Raw genomic sequence first — 19,684 nt, 5'->3', positions numbered from 1 at the left:
TTAGCGCGAATGGAAAAATAAGGTGCATAACGCAAATATATGCAAATGAACGCAATACCGCTGTTTTTCCGATGTAGCATCTCTGATTGCTTTATTTCTAGGCTCAATGAAACTATTAACGTTCCTGCCCAGTGTCCCTCCTACAAGACTAACTCTGCACCTCATCATTTATATTAGAGCAAGTCAGGAACACCATTCAAGGAAGAGTTATGCCGTGTTTATAATACTTTATGAATGCAATGCAATGTGTTATGAAGGTATCTATAGTGCATTATAGATGAGAGCTTCATAAAGCATTCATAATGCATAATAAGCATGGCTATAATGTGTTATGCCTTTTTACATATAGTTATAGCCATGTGTATAATACCTTATGAATGCATTATAATGCATTATTAAGGTAACTATAATGCATTATGAGGACTGCTTTAAGTAAAGTGTTACCAAATAACATGTCAGATGTCATGGCTTGTGTGGCGAGGCAAGGTACATGTGTCATGCTACAGAGAGACAGTGAAAGACAGGCAGATGTTGCTCGCTATACTCAGCTGAGTAACGGATCCTGTCCAAAAGGCACCACAGCAGAAGTATGGACTCCTGCTGAAGCCATAGCTGAGGCCACAAATCTTACGTGGAGCTCAGTGCCATAAATCCCTTTGAAAAATGCTACGAGGGCCAGTCTCCAGAGTGACAGCCATGTTTTAATCCACCTTCCTGAAATAAGTACATGATGCTTTGGAGGAATTTTTCGTCTCCAGGAAAGACAGTTTCCTCATAAGCATATTTAAATCAGAATTAGCAGAGTCCAAAAAAATTAACTGATATTCAAATAAAGAAAAGGGACTCACAACATTGCCTACATTTAAGGGCAGATCAATGAGTTTAAAAATAAATCTGGTCTATCTTTAGAACACAGAATAGGTGGATTTGTTACCAGTAGTTACGGATTCAAATTGCACCAGGCAGACTGATATTCTTGGATGGGAAAGAATTTAGCTTGAAGTAATTCAGAATTCAGTAGATATAAGTGGATGTGTTGGTGTATGTTGCATTGCGAGACTAATTGTGATGTATGTTTCTTTTTTGTGTTTATTCCACTATAGGATATGGCAAAGAGCAAGGTTGCTGATGTGCTTTTCCGGCATTAGAAACAGAGGTGATGTGGAAAGATTGTACAGGGCCTCAGCCATTGTGCCTCGTTTTTCATACATACGTCTGGTAACACTTACTTAACATTGCATAGTTTGGTGCAGCGTGTCTCCAAAACTCCAACTAGAATATTTACCACTTAAAATTGATAAACTATTGACCTCACTTTGGATGCAAAGAGCTACTACGAAACAAATAACACCAATTGCTTATCCTACATCCAAACATCCGCTCATCCTGGTCAGGTTTGCGGGTAGCTTAATCTCCCGAGAAAGTCATTAGAAGTAACAAAAGTAAACAACTTACTTAACATGACTAATATATTTGCATCAACTACATCTGTTTCATGTCATTTCCAAGACCGTGGAGGGTCATACCGGGGGTGGCAAGGTTGGTCCAAAATAGTAGCAAAACCAGCTGCATCCACCCACACAGGGGACGCTCGGCATCACGGGGAAATGCACACGCTTGCTGAGTTGCCCAAGTCGTGGTGTTCAAGACACGCGAGTAAAGTGAAGGACCGGCCCAAAAGTCGCAATCTACAACATAAACCATTAACGCAATACAGCACGTGCACGAGGATGCAATGGTCTGTGTGACGCAACTGTCAAAAACAAAAATTTTCCAAACTAACCCGCACGACTTTCAATTGCTGTTCACTGCTCGTTTTTCACGTTTTACTCGTCCTTATGAATTCAAAGCAACACGGCTACCAATTCTAGCAAAATCTACATTCGATGTATATGTTTATTTATTTTTTTGGCAAAACAGTGATATAACGCACATGTTAGCTATAATTTTCTCTTTTTAAAAAAAGTATTATTCTAAGATTGCACGCAGTTGGATTTCCAACATCCGAGCGGTATACTTCACCTAGCGGGACTGGTTAATGCTCAGATAAAATCTGGTGCGACCTTTTTTAAAAAAAAAAAAAAACGTGGATGTATTTATGGTATCTTTGGCTTAAAAACAGCGGTTATGAACGGCCGGGGGGGAGGGGGTCCGCACCGCCTTGAAAAAGGCCAAGATAGCGAGCAATACACAGCGATCCGCCGGCCGCCAAAGTGCATTTAAAAAGACGCGCTGAGGGCAGCGAGGTGTTAAAGTTCGTGTGAACAAGCCATCATCACACCGAGGAGAAAGGCTTCACCTATGCTCTGCACTTCTTATCTCAAAGGCACAGCATTTACTCACCTCTTGATCACCAGTTGCTAATACATCAATTATTATAGTTACATTGTAATCATAATTGTGCCATATAACAATAACATCCGTGTTGTCTAACTGAAATGGACTCCCCTAATTTCTGACTTAACATAAACCGACATCGCTATCTTGCTGTCTACTAAACAACGTTTATACATTAAGCTCTGCTGTACCGGTATAGTTTAATATACAGACGCGGACATACGCATCTGGGACAGGGACAGTAGCCAAGTGCAGTGGGATTAATATCAGGCTACTTACGCCCTGGTTTTGGGGAAACCCATGGACAGTAGAACATCCAAACTGGATCCATGCTTCACTGTGCCCGTTCGGTTTTGTCGCTGCCTCCGCGGTGTGATTTTGGAGTAAATATCCTCTTTCGTAATTCCCGACTCCATTTGAGCTTAATGCTGGGATCCGCTGGTTACCGGGGGCAGCATTAGACCACAGAGGCAGTACAGTGCGATCTGTGTCTTTCTTTCCCCACCGGACAGAAAGAAGGAAAGAAAGAAAGAAAAAAGTGCTGAGCGACTGTGAGCAGCTACACAGCGCGAGCAGCTACACAGTGCGAGCTGCCCTTCCTGGTGCAGCGCAGACAGCGCGCATAACCATCTCCGCAGAAGGGGGCTGTCGCTCGGAAGTCACTTTTGCTTTCTCCGGCTCGTTTCAGTTTCCCTCACTGAGCCGAAGGATGCTGCAATGCCCGAGCATTTTTGATAACCAGATGGAGGCAGAAATAGCCACGCGTATATTGTATACTGGTAAACCCATTTAAATAAGCAAGCCCTTGTCTTTGTGGCGATTAATTTATGAATGGGTCGTCGCTGGGCTCGGCCTCTTAGATGTTGTTTTTGCAGACAGCCTCCCCCCTTTGTCTTAAAGGCGTAGAGCTGATAATTCAGACCTGATACATTGACTTTATAAATATCCCGGTTCATTTATTAAAGACATTAGTATCATTTATTCGATCGCTTTGCATAGTGATATATCCTTCGATCAGTCGTTATAGTGAACGGCAGAACCAACAATAGCTAAACCAGATATGTTTTAAACTACATTTTTATGCCGCTTTCTTGGAGTTTCGTGGGAGCTTAAGTTCAAAAGAGCAAAAACGTTCAGTAATGATTGTCTAAAATCTTACATACGAAAGCATATAAAGAATAAGGCCGATCTTTATACATCGAGGGAGTTAAGATTGCATTAATCTGGTTTTAAATAACCATGGATAAAATCTCAATAGCTTGTCTCCGTCCACTGATTCAGTAGCGACCAAACCAATCGACAGCTCCATTTACAAAACATAATTGACTGACTGGCTGTAGTCCACATATGCATTCATCCATCCATTCTCCATTTCCCATAACCGCTTAATTAGTACAGGGCCGCGGAGAGGCAGGAGATATTCTGAGAAGCACAGGGCTAGAGGCAGAGTACACCCTGGACGTAGGGCACTCACTCGCACGATGAGGCACAAAGAGCATTTCAGAGACACCACCTAAAGAGGAACCCATCTATCCCAAGCACGAGGAGCACACGCAAACTCCACAAACAGGGCCAACCGGCTCTAATGATCATCTTCATTATAGCGGCCTTGCCGGGGTTTGCCCACCGCCTGGAGATTTTCTGCCATCTAGTGGTCAAGTATTAAAATTAATATTTAGGTTACGAAAATAACCAGAGAAAGATGCCTAAGTAATGATGATGTTTGGTTTTCGTCACTGCATAGTGTTTTTCTATCCATTCATCTTCCATACCCGCTTACCTAGTATAGGATCCCAGTGAGCTAGCAGCTTATTCCGAGAAATATTCACTTTATTTTGACTGATATGTCTTTTAACATATATTACAAGTTAGCAGTATTCATATAAAAAATATGACCGCTCCATAATCACGTAGCCCTTATCGCCTTAAAAACGATTTGGAGAAATTATCGCATACAGCACACTTAATAGGACTAGCACCAGAGGTTGGTCCACAAAGCAGAATTTCTTACTTAGCCGGATAACTTGTCGGATTCAGTCTGAGCTAAACGCAAGTGAACGAAAATAGTCAATTTAGCCCAGCCTACCTTAAACCCGACAAATTTTCCGGCCAAGCAAGAAATCCTGTTTTGTGGAACACCCCCCATGAGTGTGTAATGAGTGCATAAGGTCACCCAGTTCTGCAGGTGACAGCATTTTTAATATCTATACATTCACTCTTTTTATAGATGAGTATTAGTGTAAGTGCATGCATCACAGCAATCAGATTTATCGGTAGCTTCAAACCATTTGACTTTGTGACAAACACCTGCTTTGCTCCGAATATTTTCCAACTTTTGTACGATATTCTAAGGGTCAGCTGTAACCGTTCTGCCTTACGTAGGCCTGTAAAGCGTTTTACCTAGTGCTCTACAACGCAAGTAATCTATCAGGATCTTTGCTTTACTTTACCTGCGAAGCGAAAACAAATTCATCATTTCAATCCATCACCGTGATGTTAGATTTCATAAAAATGTTAGCGACTCTCACATTACCTAATGTTTAAAAGTTGATACGCGGGAGAGACTGGAGGGATAAGGTCGCCTAATCTACCCACTTCGGTATTCGATTCTGAACAGGTGCCTCGCTCTTCTGATTACTTTTGGTGTTTGGTATGATGTCATATGATTTCCGGGTGTGACAGTGCCGAGTACGAAGTTAATCGCCGCATTATAGGGGACTTAAAAAGATGACAATAGGAAATATTCAAAAATATTGAAGCAGAATGACTTCAACAAAGTGTCTAGATAGATAAGCTTTAATCCCCAGAGGGAAGTTAAGTGGTCATATCTGCCAGGTACATTTCAATGGACATTATTCCGGTACACAAATGACGACTATACTTGCACAGACGAGCGTTGTCAAAAAAGACAGCCAGTACTGTTGCGTTTGGACGAAGTAGTAACTGTAGCAACGGCTTGCTGGAGGTTAAGGTTTGATTGTAAAACACCATAGTAAACAAGTAATGTGAGGTTTTTTTTTTTGTCTGACTGAGGCAAGAAAAAAATTACTTGAGCGAACGCAGAACAAGCAAAGCGACACGTCTTTTAAAAAAGAGCGATGAGGTTAGGGGAGGCAATCCGTGTCAGAGGGGAAGTTCAGAGCACAACACCGGTCCTAGATTCAGCATGATTTAATAATAATAAAAAAAAGTCAAGCATAGAAGTTCAGTAAAACACATTTATTAACAAAATCATGACCAAGTTACTCAAGTTGTCACACACTAAAGACTATTTGTTCTCCCCAGTGTGAACAAACACATTGTCACAGCATATTTCTAAAAAGCTATTTCATGGGCTCTGATATTAACAATGACCTTCAATCAACTCATACATATATATTAAAGGAATCCTTAAAAAGTCAAATATCACAGTGATAGAATGAGAGATGTAACAGTAAGTCATACAGCAGGAAGACAGCTATTTTTAACTCATGAGTTTTGTTGGCATACCAACACTTGGGTCTGCGTACCTGACAACCAAACACCTATCATTTTGTCCGGTATAGATTAAGTGGCCAACACTTCATTCAGCACACTAATCAGAAAACACTACAAATTAAAGCATTGGTTTGATGCTTAGGGATAGCGTTGCGATTATACCCAATGAGACAATGCTACAACATAGCACAGTCCTTGCATGCATTTACTCCCCGAACACCAGAGAAGATCTCCTTCATGACAGAGGTGACATTTTTACAGATTTAGTAGCCACCGCCCTCAGTTCCATTTTGCTATCACTAGTGTTGACTGGCACCGGTTATTCCAGGTTTATGCTTTTTTAGTCTTGGAATGAGGGATGTATAATGAGTGCTAGGTGGCTGGTGTAGTCAGATTCACTAATTTCTCTCTTTTTTTGGTGTGTATTCTGTTTAAATATCTGCAAAAGGGTCTTTTTTGTGCACATCCAAAATAAGTTGACCAATAGACGGAAAAAAGTGAGAATAACATCAGTACAAGAGGCAATAGTTTTGCATGTAACAGCCTGTAAAAAATATCAAAATAAACCACACACACATCATTTTGCCACTCCCAACAAAATGGACTAATAGCCATAAATGTAACATGATAGCAGGATACAAGACACTCAATTAAAAAACGCAAAATGGGGGAAAAAAATAATTACAAATGATCAACGAGCCAGTTCCCACACGACTTCCCAGCGGCACAGTGCCGTCAGTCGATCCCCGCCCAGCTGGCCGTCACACCACAAACGATGACTTCTGCTTGAATTCTCCCTGAAAAACACAGAGAATACGATGCACACGCAAGCCAGTAACTTTTGCGGACAGCCCACACCAAAACACCCCATGCAGGTACAGCTAATATACAACTTGGACAGATTCTGAGCTATGAGCTATGTTGAACAGAGAACAGTATTATTTAAAGAATGGTCGGGGGGTGGGAGAAATACCAGTCCCCTTCCCATATCTGAAACTAAAACCTCAAGGAAAAGCTCCTGTGTGCTGTAGGTGGCGTCAGAGAACGTTCACTTACATCTGCATCATCGTGGTAATTGGCGGCTGGCTGTGCATATACTAGCTTGTTGCTAGAGGGCGACAGAAAACAGGTGAGGACAGTGCAGGGAACTACACAAAGGCTCCATATCTGTTCAGCACATTCATGAGTATCAAATAATCCCCACAGCACCATCAAATGCATAAAATTTAGGGGAGAATATTTCCCCCCCCCCAGTGTTGAGATGGAGGGGGAGGGGGAGGGAAATCACCCCCCTCAATATTATCACATATAATGCATGCCTGATCGACAAAAACAAACACACGTTTAATATATCTCATTACATAAAGTTATTTTTCCTTACAGTTTTTACTTGGAGACCCCCTACCCTCCATTAAACCCATTTATTCTCAACTCCCCCTCCGGCAGGCAAACGCTCACTCACAGTAGAGAGATAATTTCTGTGCTCACCTCTCTCTGTTAAGTAAAATTTAAATTAACTCAATGAAGACCTAGTATCATAACCAACAGTTACTCAATAAAAGACTATGTGAAATGGTGGAATTTAAGCGTCATGTCGATTTAGTTTCATAAAGATTGTCTTATTTGACTAGCTTGGTTAAACAGCACAGCACAAACAGCAAGGCTGATAACGCAGCAGTACATAGCGCTTGTGTCAGTCACAAATCTCATCCCACTGTGTTTGCTGTCAGAGCATGAGAATGAGTAAGAAGCCTGTTAAAAAAACGGGACCCGACCTGGCACTCACTTGGAAAACGCCATAAAGCTACTCAGTTACCAGTAACTCAATCATTTAGTTCATAAACACTGTTGGCAGAAAGTCCCATTTGTCGCTAAGAAAAGATTCAGTAAATCTCCTATATGTACGTCTGTGGGTCTCTAGGAGAGGATCTTCTAGTCGCTACTTTATATGTTGTGTTTCTTTCAGGGAAGTTAGGATGTGTTTGTGAGACAGAATGCAGAAGAATGGCAGGGGCATCATAGTGGACCCTGAGGTGAGGTCATTCTTCTACAATGGTCTGACATTCATGGCGGAATCTCGCACATTGTGCGTAATTTTAATAATTCAGATTTCATTCAGAGTAAATATTGCGGGACTTAACACACCTAAACTACCATATTAGTGAAGCTGAATAACAGTGAAATGGACAGAAATTTCACTTTACATATTGTAACTATAAGAGCAAAAGTTTACAAAAAGCAAGGAACAGTATACAGCGTGACTACAGAATCATACAAGGCGACACCGAAATACCCCCCCCCCCCCCCCCCCCCAATGTCAATGTGAAGTCTACGGCCCTGGGCACCATTTAGGCCTAGAAACATTTTTTGGTGGACATTTCACCAAAAAAAAAAAAAAAATTAAAAATGCATAAAAATTCAATCAAATGTAAATCGATATTAAGGCTAATCCACATTAAAATAGTTTTACAAAGAGGTAGAAAAAACACACTTACTTTTGTGTAGATTTTCCTGTGAAGACAGAAGTTGCAGATTAGCAAAGGAAAATAATAATAATAATAATAATAATAATAATAATAATAATAATAATAATATTTTGAGGCTTGTGAGGCTGTGAATAAGCACTGTACTCACTGGGAAGGTATCCTTTGCGGCGGGCAAACCACAGTCCAAATATCAGCAGTGCCACTGCAAGCAGGGCTATCAAGACACCAGCCACAATGCCCCCAGTATTGAGGTCCTCTGGATTGATGGGGAAAAGAGACAAAGACGTCAAACACCACTAACATTCTGCTCCTTGCTACTCTCGTCGCACCGCTGCCCGAGTCGATAAAAGCACCAGGCTCGTGGCAGTTATAAGTGTCTATGCAGTAGATCAGCTAGATATGATGGGGGCCAGAGCAAGACCTTAAACGAAATATGCTGCCGGACAGGAAGCCAGTGAAGCTCTTTGAGGATGGGAGTGATGTGGTCAAAGGACCGAGACTGAGGAGGCGAGCTATTGAACATACTGAAGTTTCATTACAGTTCTCTCAGGGAGGCCATATAGAATGCTACTGCAGTAATCTAATCTAGATGTAACGAAGGCATGGATAAGAGTTTCAGCAGATGAAGAATGACAGAAATAGACAAAGGCGACCAATGTTTCTGAGGCGGAAAAGCTGTCTTTACAGATACAGTGATACCAAGAGACTTTTCTAGGCGAGTAAGAAGAATGGAATGACGGAGAGTGTCAAAAGTAGCAGTTAAATGTAACGGAGTAAGGACAGTGAGATCACTGAAATCCATTCACCAGATATACCACATGGAAAAGTCCGAAAACCAAATTACACAATAATAAGTCATCCTGAACAGTAGGAGGCACTGTTAATAGCAAGTTCTGGAGGACAGGTTGGCATAAGGACAGAATGCAAGGTGTCCACTCACTGACTTCCATGCGCATTGAGGCACAACTCTGCGGAGAGCCAATGCCATTAGTGGCAGTGCAGTAGTAGTCCCCCGAGTCCAGTTTCGCCACATTGGCAAAGGTCTAGTTGGGGGGGGGCAGAGGGGGGAGACCATAATCAGATAATACAAGGGATGGATTCATATTTTCAGTACAGTGTCTCTCTACATCTAGCGAGAATGGAATGATGGTATAAGCTGATCTAACATTCAACCAAGGGTGGAGGAAACAGTTTGATATTGGGGGGGGGGGGGGAGGGCGTAGGCCCCAACATTCAACTTCAAAGAATATCATCTCAAAGTATGCTAAGTGAACGACTGCACGACTGCTCACCAGATGGCCAATCTGGGGGTGGATGCTGTAGGTAGAGTTTTTGAAATTGTTAAACTTGCTAGGGTCTTCCGGCATGGGGGTGCCATTCTTATACCACTTGTAAGTGCTCGGTGGGGACCCGTCCTTGTCTAGGCATGTCAGGACTACGCGTGTCCCTGTGGTAACCGTGGAAGGGATGCCACACATGGGCACAGATGGGGGCACTGTGGAAGAGAGATGTTCATTTGCATGGGAGAAAATGGGCAAGTGTTCACGTTCCATAAGGACAGAAAATGATTAATTCCCCAGGATTATGGAGAAACTGAAAAATAATCTTTTCCCAAGTCTTGCATTTTTTAAATGTAGTTTTTTTTAAACCGTGTCGTCACAGTCGTGATGGAGCCATTGCTCAGTGCTACCCCAACAGAGTAAAAGCTTGACGTCATGTGTTACAACACCCACCTTGCACAGTTAGTTTGATTTGAACCTCCCCATAGCCATTGTTGCCGGAGACCTCACAGCTATAATCCCCGTTATCTTGCCGGGTCACTTTGTTGAACGTCAGTCCACCATTGTAAACGTCGATACGGCCCACATACTTTTCTGGTGAAAGACAAATCAGTGATACAATCAACCAATAATATAATCAGCTAACACAGGAGTCAAAGCCCTTTAAAAAATGCATAATGATTCAGAAAACTCAAGTAAAATTCTCCACATATTAATACTGATATAAATTGAAAAAGCCTTATTTAATAGGGAAAAAAAAACACTGACGAACATCTAGACAAAGGAGGGGAATGGATAGCTATAGTGGAGAATTAAATTTTATTAAAAATGCATTGAGGGGTGAGACAGCAGAGAGCAGTGGAGCTATAGGGAGGCGTCATTAGAACAGACTGGCAGCAGTCCCATGAAACAGTATGCAAACTGAAAGTGGTGTCATATTCAAAAAGGACAAATGTAATACGAGACAGGACTGCTGGAAGGTGGAGAGGACGGCGAGCTAGTAATGCAAAGAAAAAGTGACAGAAAACATGCAGTTTTAAGACAAATGTGTATACATATGCACAAAATTGTATTGATCTTTGTGGGGATCGCTCATTCATTTCTACGGGCATAACCCACAACACCCAACTATGACAACTAACCCCTACCCAGCCCTAAACTAAACCATAATTAGCCACACAAAACACAAGACTTCTGGTGTTATTAGTTTTTCGATTGCATTTACAGATTGTTATAAAATTAAGTTTCCCCACAAGATCAAAATTACAGGTTTTAGATATCCCCACAATGAAACATTTTCATGCCCGCCCAGCCACCCACGTGCGCGCGCACGCACACGCACACGCACACACACACACACACAATATGGCCAAAAATATAGACACCCTTATTAATTACAGGAACTGTCTGTCTAAGCTACACCCATCGCTGACAAAGGTGTATAATTAAGCACCCAGTCACGCAACCTCCAGAAACGAACATTAGCAGCAGAAGGGGTAGTCAGTAACTTTCCACTTGGCACCACCTTAGGACACCATATTACCAGCAAGTCAGGTGGCCATATTTGTGCCCTGGTCAACCGCAAGTCAGATGACTATGAAGACCTGGGAGCAAGGTCATGTGGGAAGTGATCATCCACACAAGCTCAGAGAAAGGGACCAAAAATCAATACCCAACCTGAATGGCAGCAAATCCCCGCAAGAACGCTCCAACATCTAGTGAAAAGCCTTCTCAGAATAGAAGCTACTACAGCAACTATGGGCATGTGTCTTGCCGTTTCAGAGATGCCCAGACCCAATCGTCCAACAAGAATGATTTGGTCCTTGTCAAAGTAAGTCAGATCATTACCTCTGTAATCAATATGTTGACCATGAGCACTGATTGTTAGCTTACCATCTAAAATACCCCAGACCTTAATAGAGTCAACATTATTCGCTTAAGCGAAAAAACCACTCTCGTTGGAATACAAAAATATTTCCATACAGACATATGGTCTTTGTGACCAGTTGTTTGCTCTTCCCCTCTTCGCTTATTTTTAATTTCTCACAAACGCACCACAAGATTTATCAGCGAGTCCAACAGCAAGCATGTGAATGATTATGATTGTTGTAGAGAGTGCCTGCAGAGCTCATGCAAAACCAGCGGTAGTAAACTTTATGCTGCTTTCTCTTTTAACATATACTAAATGATGCCATTAAACAGGGATCACCAACATGGTGCCCACATGAGTTGCCTGCGGGCCTGTTAGAAAAATAGCACAACTCACCCGTGAGCAGCGTCTAAAATTTACTTTTATCCTGTCGCTATTCTTTAATCACATTTGCATTTCTATAGATTTGAAAATGACAATATCTATAAAAACATTTAAAACATGTTTATTATACTTGAAGTTAAGGATAAGTTTAGGAGGGCGTTTCTAACTGGTACCCCTTCGTATGGCATATTACCCATGAAGTAGCTCTCAGTTTCAAATAGGTTGGTGACCCCTGCTATAAAGGAACAATCATTAAATTTGCAAAGCTTGCCAAGTTTGGTTTCCTATAACCGAGTAAATTGTTTTAGTGCAACTTTTTGATGCTTTGAACTGGTGTTGTATTACTTGAGGCCTGATCTCGTCTCGGAACTGTCTATTTTGACTCCGTCTTGTCTTGGACACAGAGGATTCGATGTTTTACTTCATGACCAAGAATGAAAATTTGCTCGTAATACTGAGTTAAATGATATTTTAAAATGGGAAAGAATATATTTAATATAAATATAACAAAATACAAGTTTTAATTTGGCCACCAACGTTGAAAAAGGATGCAGGCCGATACTAGGTAACGGGCCCCATTTTTAAAATATTTTGCTATCTTTTGTGATGTTTGATGTCTGATGAAGGGCTTGGGCCTGAAACGTCACCTAAGGTAGCAAAAAAATTTAATTCAGGAGTATCATATGGTGTGTGGACTTGATCCGTTTCCAGTACCCAGAGTTTATCCATTTGGATGTGCGTGTTTTGAGCTGGTTTTTAGATTTCACCAAACCTACGCCCTTGCGTCATGCAGTAGCCATACCTGTGCTTTACCTGTCCAGAAGCATTTATATTGAAATTTTAAGGATAAATGTACATGTTACAAATTATATTTTGACACAAATCTTAGGCCATTCTGCCTAGCCCCACGATGGTGCCTATGCGCCACATTTTATAGTGTGCTGTGCTGTGTAAACTCAAGCTGTCTGCTTCTGATCTCATCTCCGTCTCGCTCTGCCTTGGTCTCGTTTCAAAACACTCTGGTAATGACTTTGCCTTGGTTTAGGGGGTCGACTACATCCTTTAGTTTGAACGCAACACAGGGCGGCACAGTGGCACAGTGGTTAGCACTGTCGTCACACACTGCCGCTGTGGGTTTGTGAAGTTTGCACGTTCACCCTGTGTCTGCAAGCTTCTGCAGCAGATCCTCCAATTTGCACTGTCAAAAAACAAGCAACTTCAGTGGAGCGCCTACATTTTCCGCATGCGTTATTGAACGTACACCAATTGCAACGTATATTATAAACCCAAGTACCAGACACTTCAGCTTTTAAATCAGGGCATTGAGCAGATATGCATAATGCTATTCATGAGGGGTATACTTGGGTTGTTCTGTTGGTACTCCAGTCCACGACACACCTTATTTACCGAGCGGGACAGAGAAGCACAGAAGGAATGACAGGTCTTTGTGAACATATATTTGAGCAAATGACAACCAACATTTCAGGAGCGTTGAAAAGAAAACATGTTTTCCTCACCCGTGGGCTTATTGTCATAGACAACATATCCTTGGGACCCTTGCATATTCTTGAATTTCCACTCAACTCTGGGGGTCCCAAAATCAGAGGAATAAGCACATTTGAGTTGAACCCCTGTAAAAGGAAGGTAAAAAAACCACGTCAGAAACTCATGCAGGAAAGGAATTATTTTGAAAACACTTAAGGCCACACCAAGCAGCATTAGTAAAGCATCACATACATTTAATTTTCAAACAACTTTATATACAACACTAACCAAACCCTTAATACATTCTGCTGATATGTTTCTGATCTTCAACAAAAACATTAAACCCAGACCTACCCGAGTTCTCAGGAACACTGGGATTCGGATCTGAAGTCGTCACTGAGAACGTCTGTGAGAACGTGCCTGTGTAGTGGGCAGAGAGCAGACAATGAAAGAATCATGAGTGATCCAATAAGAATGAATGGACGAACGAACGAAAGGATGGATAAAATAAAGTCTGGGTTTAGAAAACAAAAGGGTGATGTGTAAGCAAAGGTGGCTCAGAAATTGCGATTTGTGGCAATTTGAAAGTGAAAAAAAGGAGATACTGCAAATGAGGTTAAGGAATTTGAGTTTTTAAATCCATATTCTATACATCTGCAGTTTTTGCCTTAAAATCAGCAAGGAGTTGTCATTTTGGTCGAACCCCATTTCCCGCACTATTTCTGTGAATTTCGCTACTACACTCTAGCTGCTGTAAGCAATACAGATATCCATCAACTTGCATCCACATTTGGGCGGAAAGCAAGTCAATTTTGGTGCATCTCGATATTCATAGGGGAGAGGCAAGGTATTACTGTACTGTAATATACACAGTGCAAAAGCAACTAATATAAAAACAAAATCAACATTTTATAACAGATTGCGCTTAAATTTCAAGAAAAAAAAAGGGTACAAACTGCACTACGAAAAAGATGCGTGCAGTAGCAAACAATCAGAGCTGAGAAACACATTGGTGCCTGAAGCTGAGGCAGTGTTTTATTGTACAGTACAGCAAGTAGGGCTGAACGATTTGGGGGAAATATCTAATCGTGATTTTTCTGACAGACATTGCGATCACGATTTCATTTGCGAATACGTCAAGCTTCAGTTCAATATTAAGTGTATAATAAAAAAAAAATATGACGCAGCATTACCACTTGAGATACCGTCAAAATATGAACTGGTCTATATTCTAATGTAAGGATGAGAATTTAAAGATGTGTTGTGTTAAGTTAAATAAAGTAATAATGAATACAATTGCAGCAAAAAGAAAAAAACAATAGCTATCTTGCAGCAAACAGCTCGGCCACCTAAAACACCAGAACCGCTTTCTCCCACGCCAATAAAGCAGCAAGAACTACTTCGGTTTCTGCAGCCATTTTGTTTGCGCCGGTGTGTTATTAGGGTTAACAGCAGCAAAATCTAACACTCTCAACCAAAAACCGCAATGTTCATAAGAATGCCTGTTCTGAAATCGTAAAAGCTGGGAAAATTTCGAACGTAGTAGGCATTTCATAAAACGTCGAATAGACAGACATAGTTTATTGGTGATTTCATGTTGGTGGAAGTTTCCACTTTTTAACAACCGTATGCGGTTATTTTTTTATACAAATCAATTCAGGGAAAACAAAAAAAATGTGTTGAGGTCAAACGCCCACGGGTTTGGGTAACACGCTTTCAGACTCTCACGCAAGAAATCCTATGGCGAATCTAAATTATTCCATTATGAACTTAGATTTTGCTACATCAAAAACATTAGGGTAGTTTGCAAACCCTACGGACTATCCATCCATTTTCCAAACCGCTTATCCTACTGGGTTGAGGGTGTCCGGAGCCTATCCCGAAAGCAATGGGCATGTTTTTGGACTGTGGGGGGAAACCGGAGTGCCTGGAGGAAACCCCACGACGACATGGGGACAACATGCAAACTTCACACACATGTAACACTCGAACTCGGGAGACTCGCGAGTACAATACAAGTAAATGTATGTGCAGACTAGTCTCAAACAGAAAGCCTCACTCCAGGGGGGTATTCCATGAAAGTAACTAAAGTCAGACTTTCCCTTAAACCCGCTTCGTGGAATATCCCCCAGGCAGCTGACCAAAGTTGGCAAAAATCCAGCAATTTATTTGAAATGAGAAATAAAATGCAGTTTTCGACTGAAGCGGCTTATTCCTTTGCCTTGTTGCTCTGACAAATAGAAAACAAATAAGAAAACATTATATGCGTCACCTTTTAATGTCGTTTCTAAATAAGACCGTACATGCCCATACCCAACTGTGATAGTGATTAAAGCGATCTGTTCTCTTAGTATTTGTTAAAGCGATGCTTCTATTTTATTACTGTTGTGGGATTAAGATTAATTTCACAAGATGAATCTATGGAAATCAATACTTAAATCAATGAGCACAAAAGTATGACATAAACACGACTATTATGGTTTCACGGCTTTTCGGAGGGGTCAATCTCTACTGCTGTGAGGATTACTGACTGTCTCGATGTTGTTTTGATGGGTTATGCTAAACAAAAGGTGTGATACGCTGAAGTATGTCACTACTGATGGTTAAAAGGAAGTCGCCGATTTTATTGATGATAGGACCTTTCTGAAACAATCTCAGCAAGAAGAATATGCAGCATTTTCTTCACGTTTCACGTATTTGCCATTTGTGGGCGTATACTCCATAGTCTCGGGCCACTTCCAATTGGTGAGCACGACTGTCACACACGAAGCACAGCATGAATTTGGAAAACTATTATTACAACAGTTTTAAACCCTGCTGTATATTGTACGTCCTAAATCGCAGTCTTTGTGATTTGCTAAGCGCATCGTTTCGAATCGCGATTCCGATTTGAAATCGATAAATCGTTAAGCAGTACACTACTATTCTTAAGATGTTTATTCCAGTTCTTAATTACTAAAGTAATAATTTTGTCTGAGAAGTTCAGTATCCGAGAATTCACGCAGATATACTGCAGCTCATACACTGAGGTAAGCAGGCATGTATAGTGCAATCTTTAGTTTTTCCTTGTATCAGATCTATGAAAAGCAACTTACCAAGTTAAACCTGTTTAACAGAATTCCCTCACAGTTGAGGAGTGCTTACTTTCGAGAGAGATTTAAATGAATTAAAACCAGTTTCAAAAGATAATGTTGACATTCCTTTCAAAATTTAAGTGATACTATGTTTCTCCTAAATTTTACCTTGTGGCACTGGCATTTAAAAATTCGTATTTGTAAATACACACAAGTAATAACTATTTAAAGTTTTAATGTGGGTGGGGGCTATAAAAGAGTGTTCAAAAGTCTGAAGATTTGAAAAACCGCATACTATACTAGCAGTATATACTGATTTGACCAAAAAGTAGTAGGTTGTATGAAGTACACGAAAAACATGAAATCTGCTGTACACCAAACATGCCGAGATGTTGTACTGATTTTAAAAATATCACGAGTGTCATTGCAAAGTCCAAGTCAACCATGAATGAGAGTTGCCAAAAACAAGCCAAATACAAAAAAAAAAAAAAAAAAACAAAACATGTCGAGTTCCTGTGAGGGGTGTTACTAAGTGTCAATACAGACAATTAAAGGTAATTGGCTATTTTATGAACATGAATGCAAATGATGGTCACCAGGGAAAGGTCAGAATATGTATAATAAGCTAAAATCTTCATTTATAATAATATCTTTAAAAGGGAGGGCGAAGTACAACAAACCAATGTCAGACTAATTGGACCAAATAAGTTGAAATAAGCTTGCCCTGAATGCTTTTATAATTCAATTCATCGACATAATGACTACACACACAATTTGCCTATCCTTTCAATACACGTGGAGCTTAACAGATGGGATGTTTTAGTTAATTTCTAATATATGGAAGCATATTGTATTAATCGGGAAAAAATCAGTTTTTCCAAATTGGCAGTTTTCCTCTTTTTACGGGTAATATTTTCTGATTTTCTGAAATAGCGACTTATGCAAGACTCTTATGCAAGTTGCTCTAACTGAGGACGTCTGCCAAATGCCGTAAATGTAAATAAGATAACCATCTTGTTTTTACAAGCAACATTTTTCTGTTTTTCATGATGCACCATCTGTGTATAGCTTAATCTACTTTTGCTTCTACCTTGGTTTGAGACATTGGGAAATATTAATGTCTTTAAGTATAGATGTATTATCAATAGTTTGTCAACTTTGCTCGGGAGCCTCAGGCTTTATTTAGGTGTGAAGCCCATTCCAAACTGCTTGGCACGGCATCTCCTGGATCACTTGAAACAGTATGGCATGCCTCACGGAAATAAGCCGATGCATGTGAAATGCATTCAGGCCAACTTTGTTGTGACTCAAGACGAATGCTGCAAATACTGGATCCTCACTGAGTTTAACTCAGGCGCCGTATGGATCAACTGATCCAGGAGAAACACTACAATGTAAAGCAGGTCAGAACAGCTGCCTGCACAAAGTTGACAAACTAATCATACTTGAAAAATATTTCCCAGTGGGTCAAACCAAGACAGAAATAAAAGTGGATTAAACTACACAGATCGGGCACCATGGACAAACAGAAAGGTTACCTCATTAATTCAGAGAAACATAAGAACATTGATAAAAATGGTATGGTTATTAATTCAGAAACAGAACTCATAAAACAAGGTGCTGAATTCCAGATGAATGCAATACGCTTCCACGTAATAAGCTTTTGTAAGAATTTGATCATTTACCAGACACACCCGACGAGTTATTACAGCAGACCAGCTGAAAAACAGCGTTGGAAGCGATGCCTTGTCTGTGGGGAATGGTCAGTTCAGAATTCAAAGGTCCGCAGGGAGGTCATGTAATGCTTCAAAACAGCATGCATGCTACAAAACTTTTTTTTTTTTTTTTTTTTACAAAAAAGCTGTCATGCTGCACACTACACTGACTAGCACACAGTATGTATGGCAATCCAAATGGTCTTTTTAAAAGTATAAGTCTAGTCATAATTCTTACTAGTAAAAATGCTATTTGTACTAGTAAGAATACGAATTTAATATTAAATCTACAATATCTACAATGCAATTCTTACAAGTAAGAATGATCCTTTACTCGCATATCCTGAATTCAACTTTCACTAGTAAAAAGGCATATGGTAGAGACCCACAACTCTCAATAGTAAGAACTACTGTTGGTATCTGCAGACATTTGGACTAGAAAGAATTCCAGGCCTACATATACAGAATTTAGTAGCAGAACTAGTAAAAACTTAATTACAGATCACTATAATTACATTGCAGTGATCTAAAATTACACATCTCCAAAAAGTTATGACGAGTAAGCCTCATACTAGTAAAAGACAATTTGGTTTGCCCTAAGTATGCAGCAGTTTCGGAAACAGCCCTGTTTCCTATTCCACGGTATAAGCTACGGCCCACGAGAATCGCAAAGTCTTTTCCCTGTAATATAAGACAATGGCAAAGATAAATGAAATTTTATTGTGCAGGCGCGATGATAACTGCCAGTCGAAGTGGCTCTCCATTAGACAGACATTGCCCATTTCGATTGCTATTGTCCCTCCATGACTAACGAGGCTCTCTGCCGACCTCATCTCGTCATTATCTTAAGACATCCCACCCAGCCAGTTTTTCTTGTAAGCTACTCGACTGTGCATAATAACGCGGACCTACGGGAAACAACTCAAACGGCTACTATAAATGAAGTATAAATAAATAAAAAAGTTTCGAATAAAACAAGTATGTGCTAATTGTACACAAGTTTCCCTGCAGTTTTGTTAAATGATAGGGCTAAAGCAAAAAGCTTTGGCATGAAGTAGTTTAGGCCGGTTTTAAGTGGACGGAGTCCAAATGATGTTAATATCCTGCAAGCAAACCACATTCGATTAATCTTATATTAGTCATAATACACTACCGCTTCAAATTTAAATGGCGAAGTTTTTTTCGGTGTACATTTCAATATGGGCTTACCTGTTGCCTGTAGACAGAGAGTTAAAACAACAACGAACAACATGTCGACCGAATGGAAGGTGTTCCTTTAAAAAGCGTCGATTAAACAAAAAATCTTGGAAGGATTGCGGCGTCTTCCAACCCTGCGCTTATTTAGGCCCGCCTGCTTTACTTAAAATGCGTTAAAGTTCTCCTTTAAAATAAAAGTCAATTAAAAGCAAGACAAGCCAATTATTAGCCTCTGAGGGAGACAAACAGACGGCGTTTCTCCGGGCGCGCGGCTGGTACCTGCCTACAGGTAAGGCACCACACGCCCTGCGCGTGACGTGTAGAAACTCCGCCGGATCGCCGAGTGCAGCGGTTCCTCCGCGGTATCGCTTCCCTATAC

General features: G+C 40.6%; 2 protein-coding genes across 2 annotated transcripts in view; both read right to left on the bottom strand.

Annotated features, from left to right (window-relative positions):
• The window catches only part of LOC125713007 (ubiquitin-associated and SH3 domain-containing protein B-like), a 35,458-nt gene extending 32,283 nt beyond the window's left edge, over positions 1-3,175 (bottom strand). Inside the window, exon 1 of the mRNA XM_048983687.1 lies at positions 2,617-3,175. Coding sequence (XP_048839644.1) covers positions 2,617-2,753 — 137 coding nt within the window. The 5' untranslated portion in view covers positions 2,754-3,175. The remainder of the gene's footprint in view (positions 1-2,616) is intronic.
• Positions 3,176-5,541: 2,366 nt separating this feature from the next.
• On the bottom strand, positions 5,542-19,611 carry LOC125712870 (junctional adhesion molecule A-like). Its single transcript, XM_048983412.1, has 10 exons — positions 19,318-19,611; positions 13,674-13,739; positions 13,352-13,465; positions 10,034-10,174; positions 9,593-9,795; positions 9,241-9,343; positions 8,449-8,556; positions 8,310-8,325; positions 6,871-6,922; positions 5,542-6,611 (listed from the first exon to the last, which is right to left on the bottom strand). The coding sequence occupies exons 1-10, from the start codon at positions 19,358-19,360 to the stop codon at positions 6,576-6,578; spliced, it is 882 nt and encodes a 293-aa protein (XP_048839369.1). The 5' UTR covers positions 19,361-19,611; the 3' UTR covers positions 5,542-6,575.
• Between the last annotated feature and the right edge of the window lie 73 nt (positions 19,612-19,684).

The sequence above is a fragment of the Brienomyrus brachyistius genome, chromosome 18, assembly GCF_023856365.1.
Source record: "Brienomyrus brachyistius isolate T26 chromosome 18, BBRACH_0.4, whole genome shotgun sequence".
Classification (NCBI taxonomy): domain Eukaryota; kingdom Metazoa; phylum Chordata; class Actinopteri; order Osteoglossiformes; family Mormyridae; genus Brienomyrus; species Brienomyrus brachyistius.
This window is presented reverse-complemented; position numbering and strand designations above follow the sequence as displayed.

Excerpts from the sequence above, each read along its gene's own strand:
- LOC125712870 (XM_048983412.1), bottom strand. The coding sequence starts at position 19,360 with ATGTTGTTCGTTGTTGTTTTAACTCTCTGTCTACAGGCAACAG. Across the intron at positions 13,466-13,673 it reads CAGTGTTCCTGAGAACTCGG|GGGTTCAACTCAAATGTGCT; the intron begins GTAGGTCTGGGT and ends TTCCTTTTACAG. Across the intron at positions 6,612-6,870 it reads ATTACCACGATGATGCAGAT|GGAGAATTCAAGCAGAAGTC; the intron begins GTAAGTGAACGT and ends TGTGTTTTTCAG.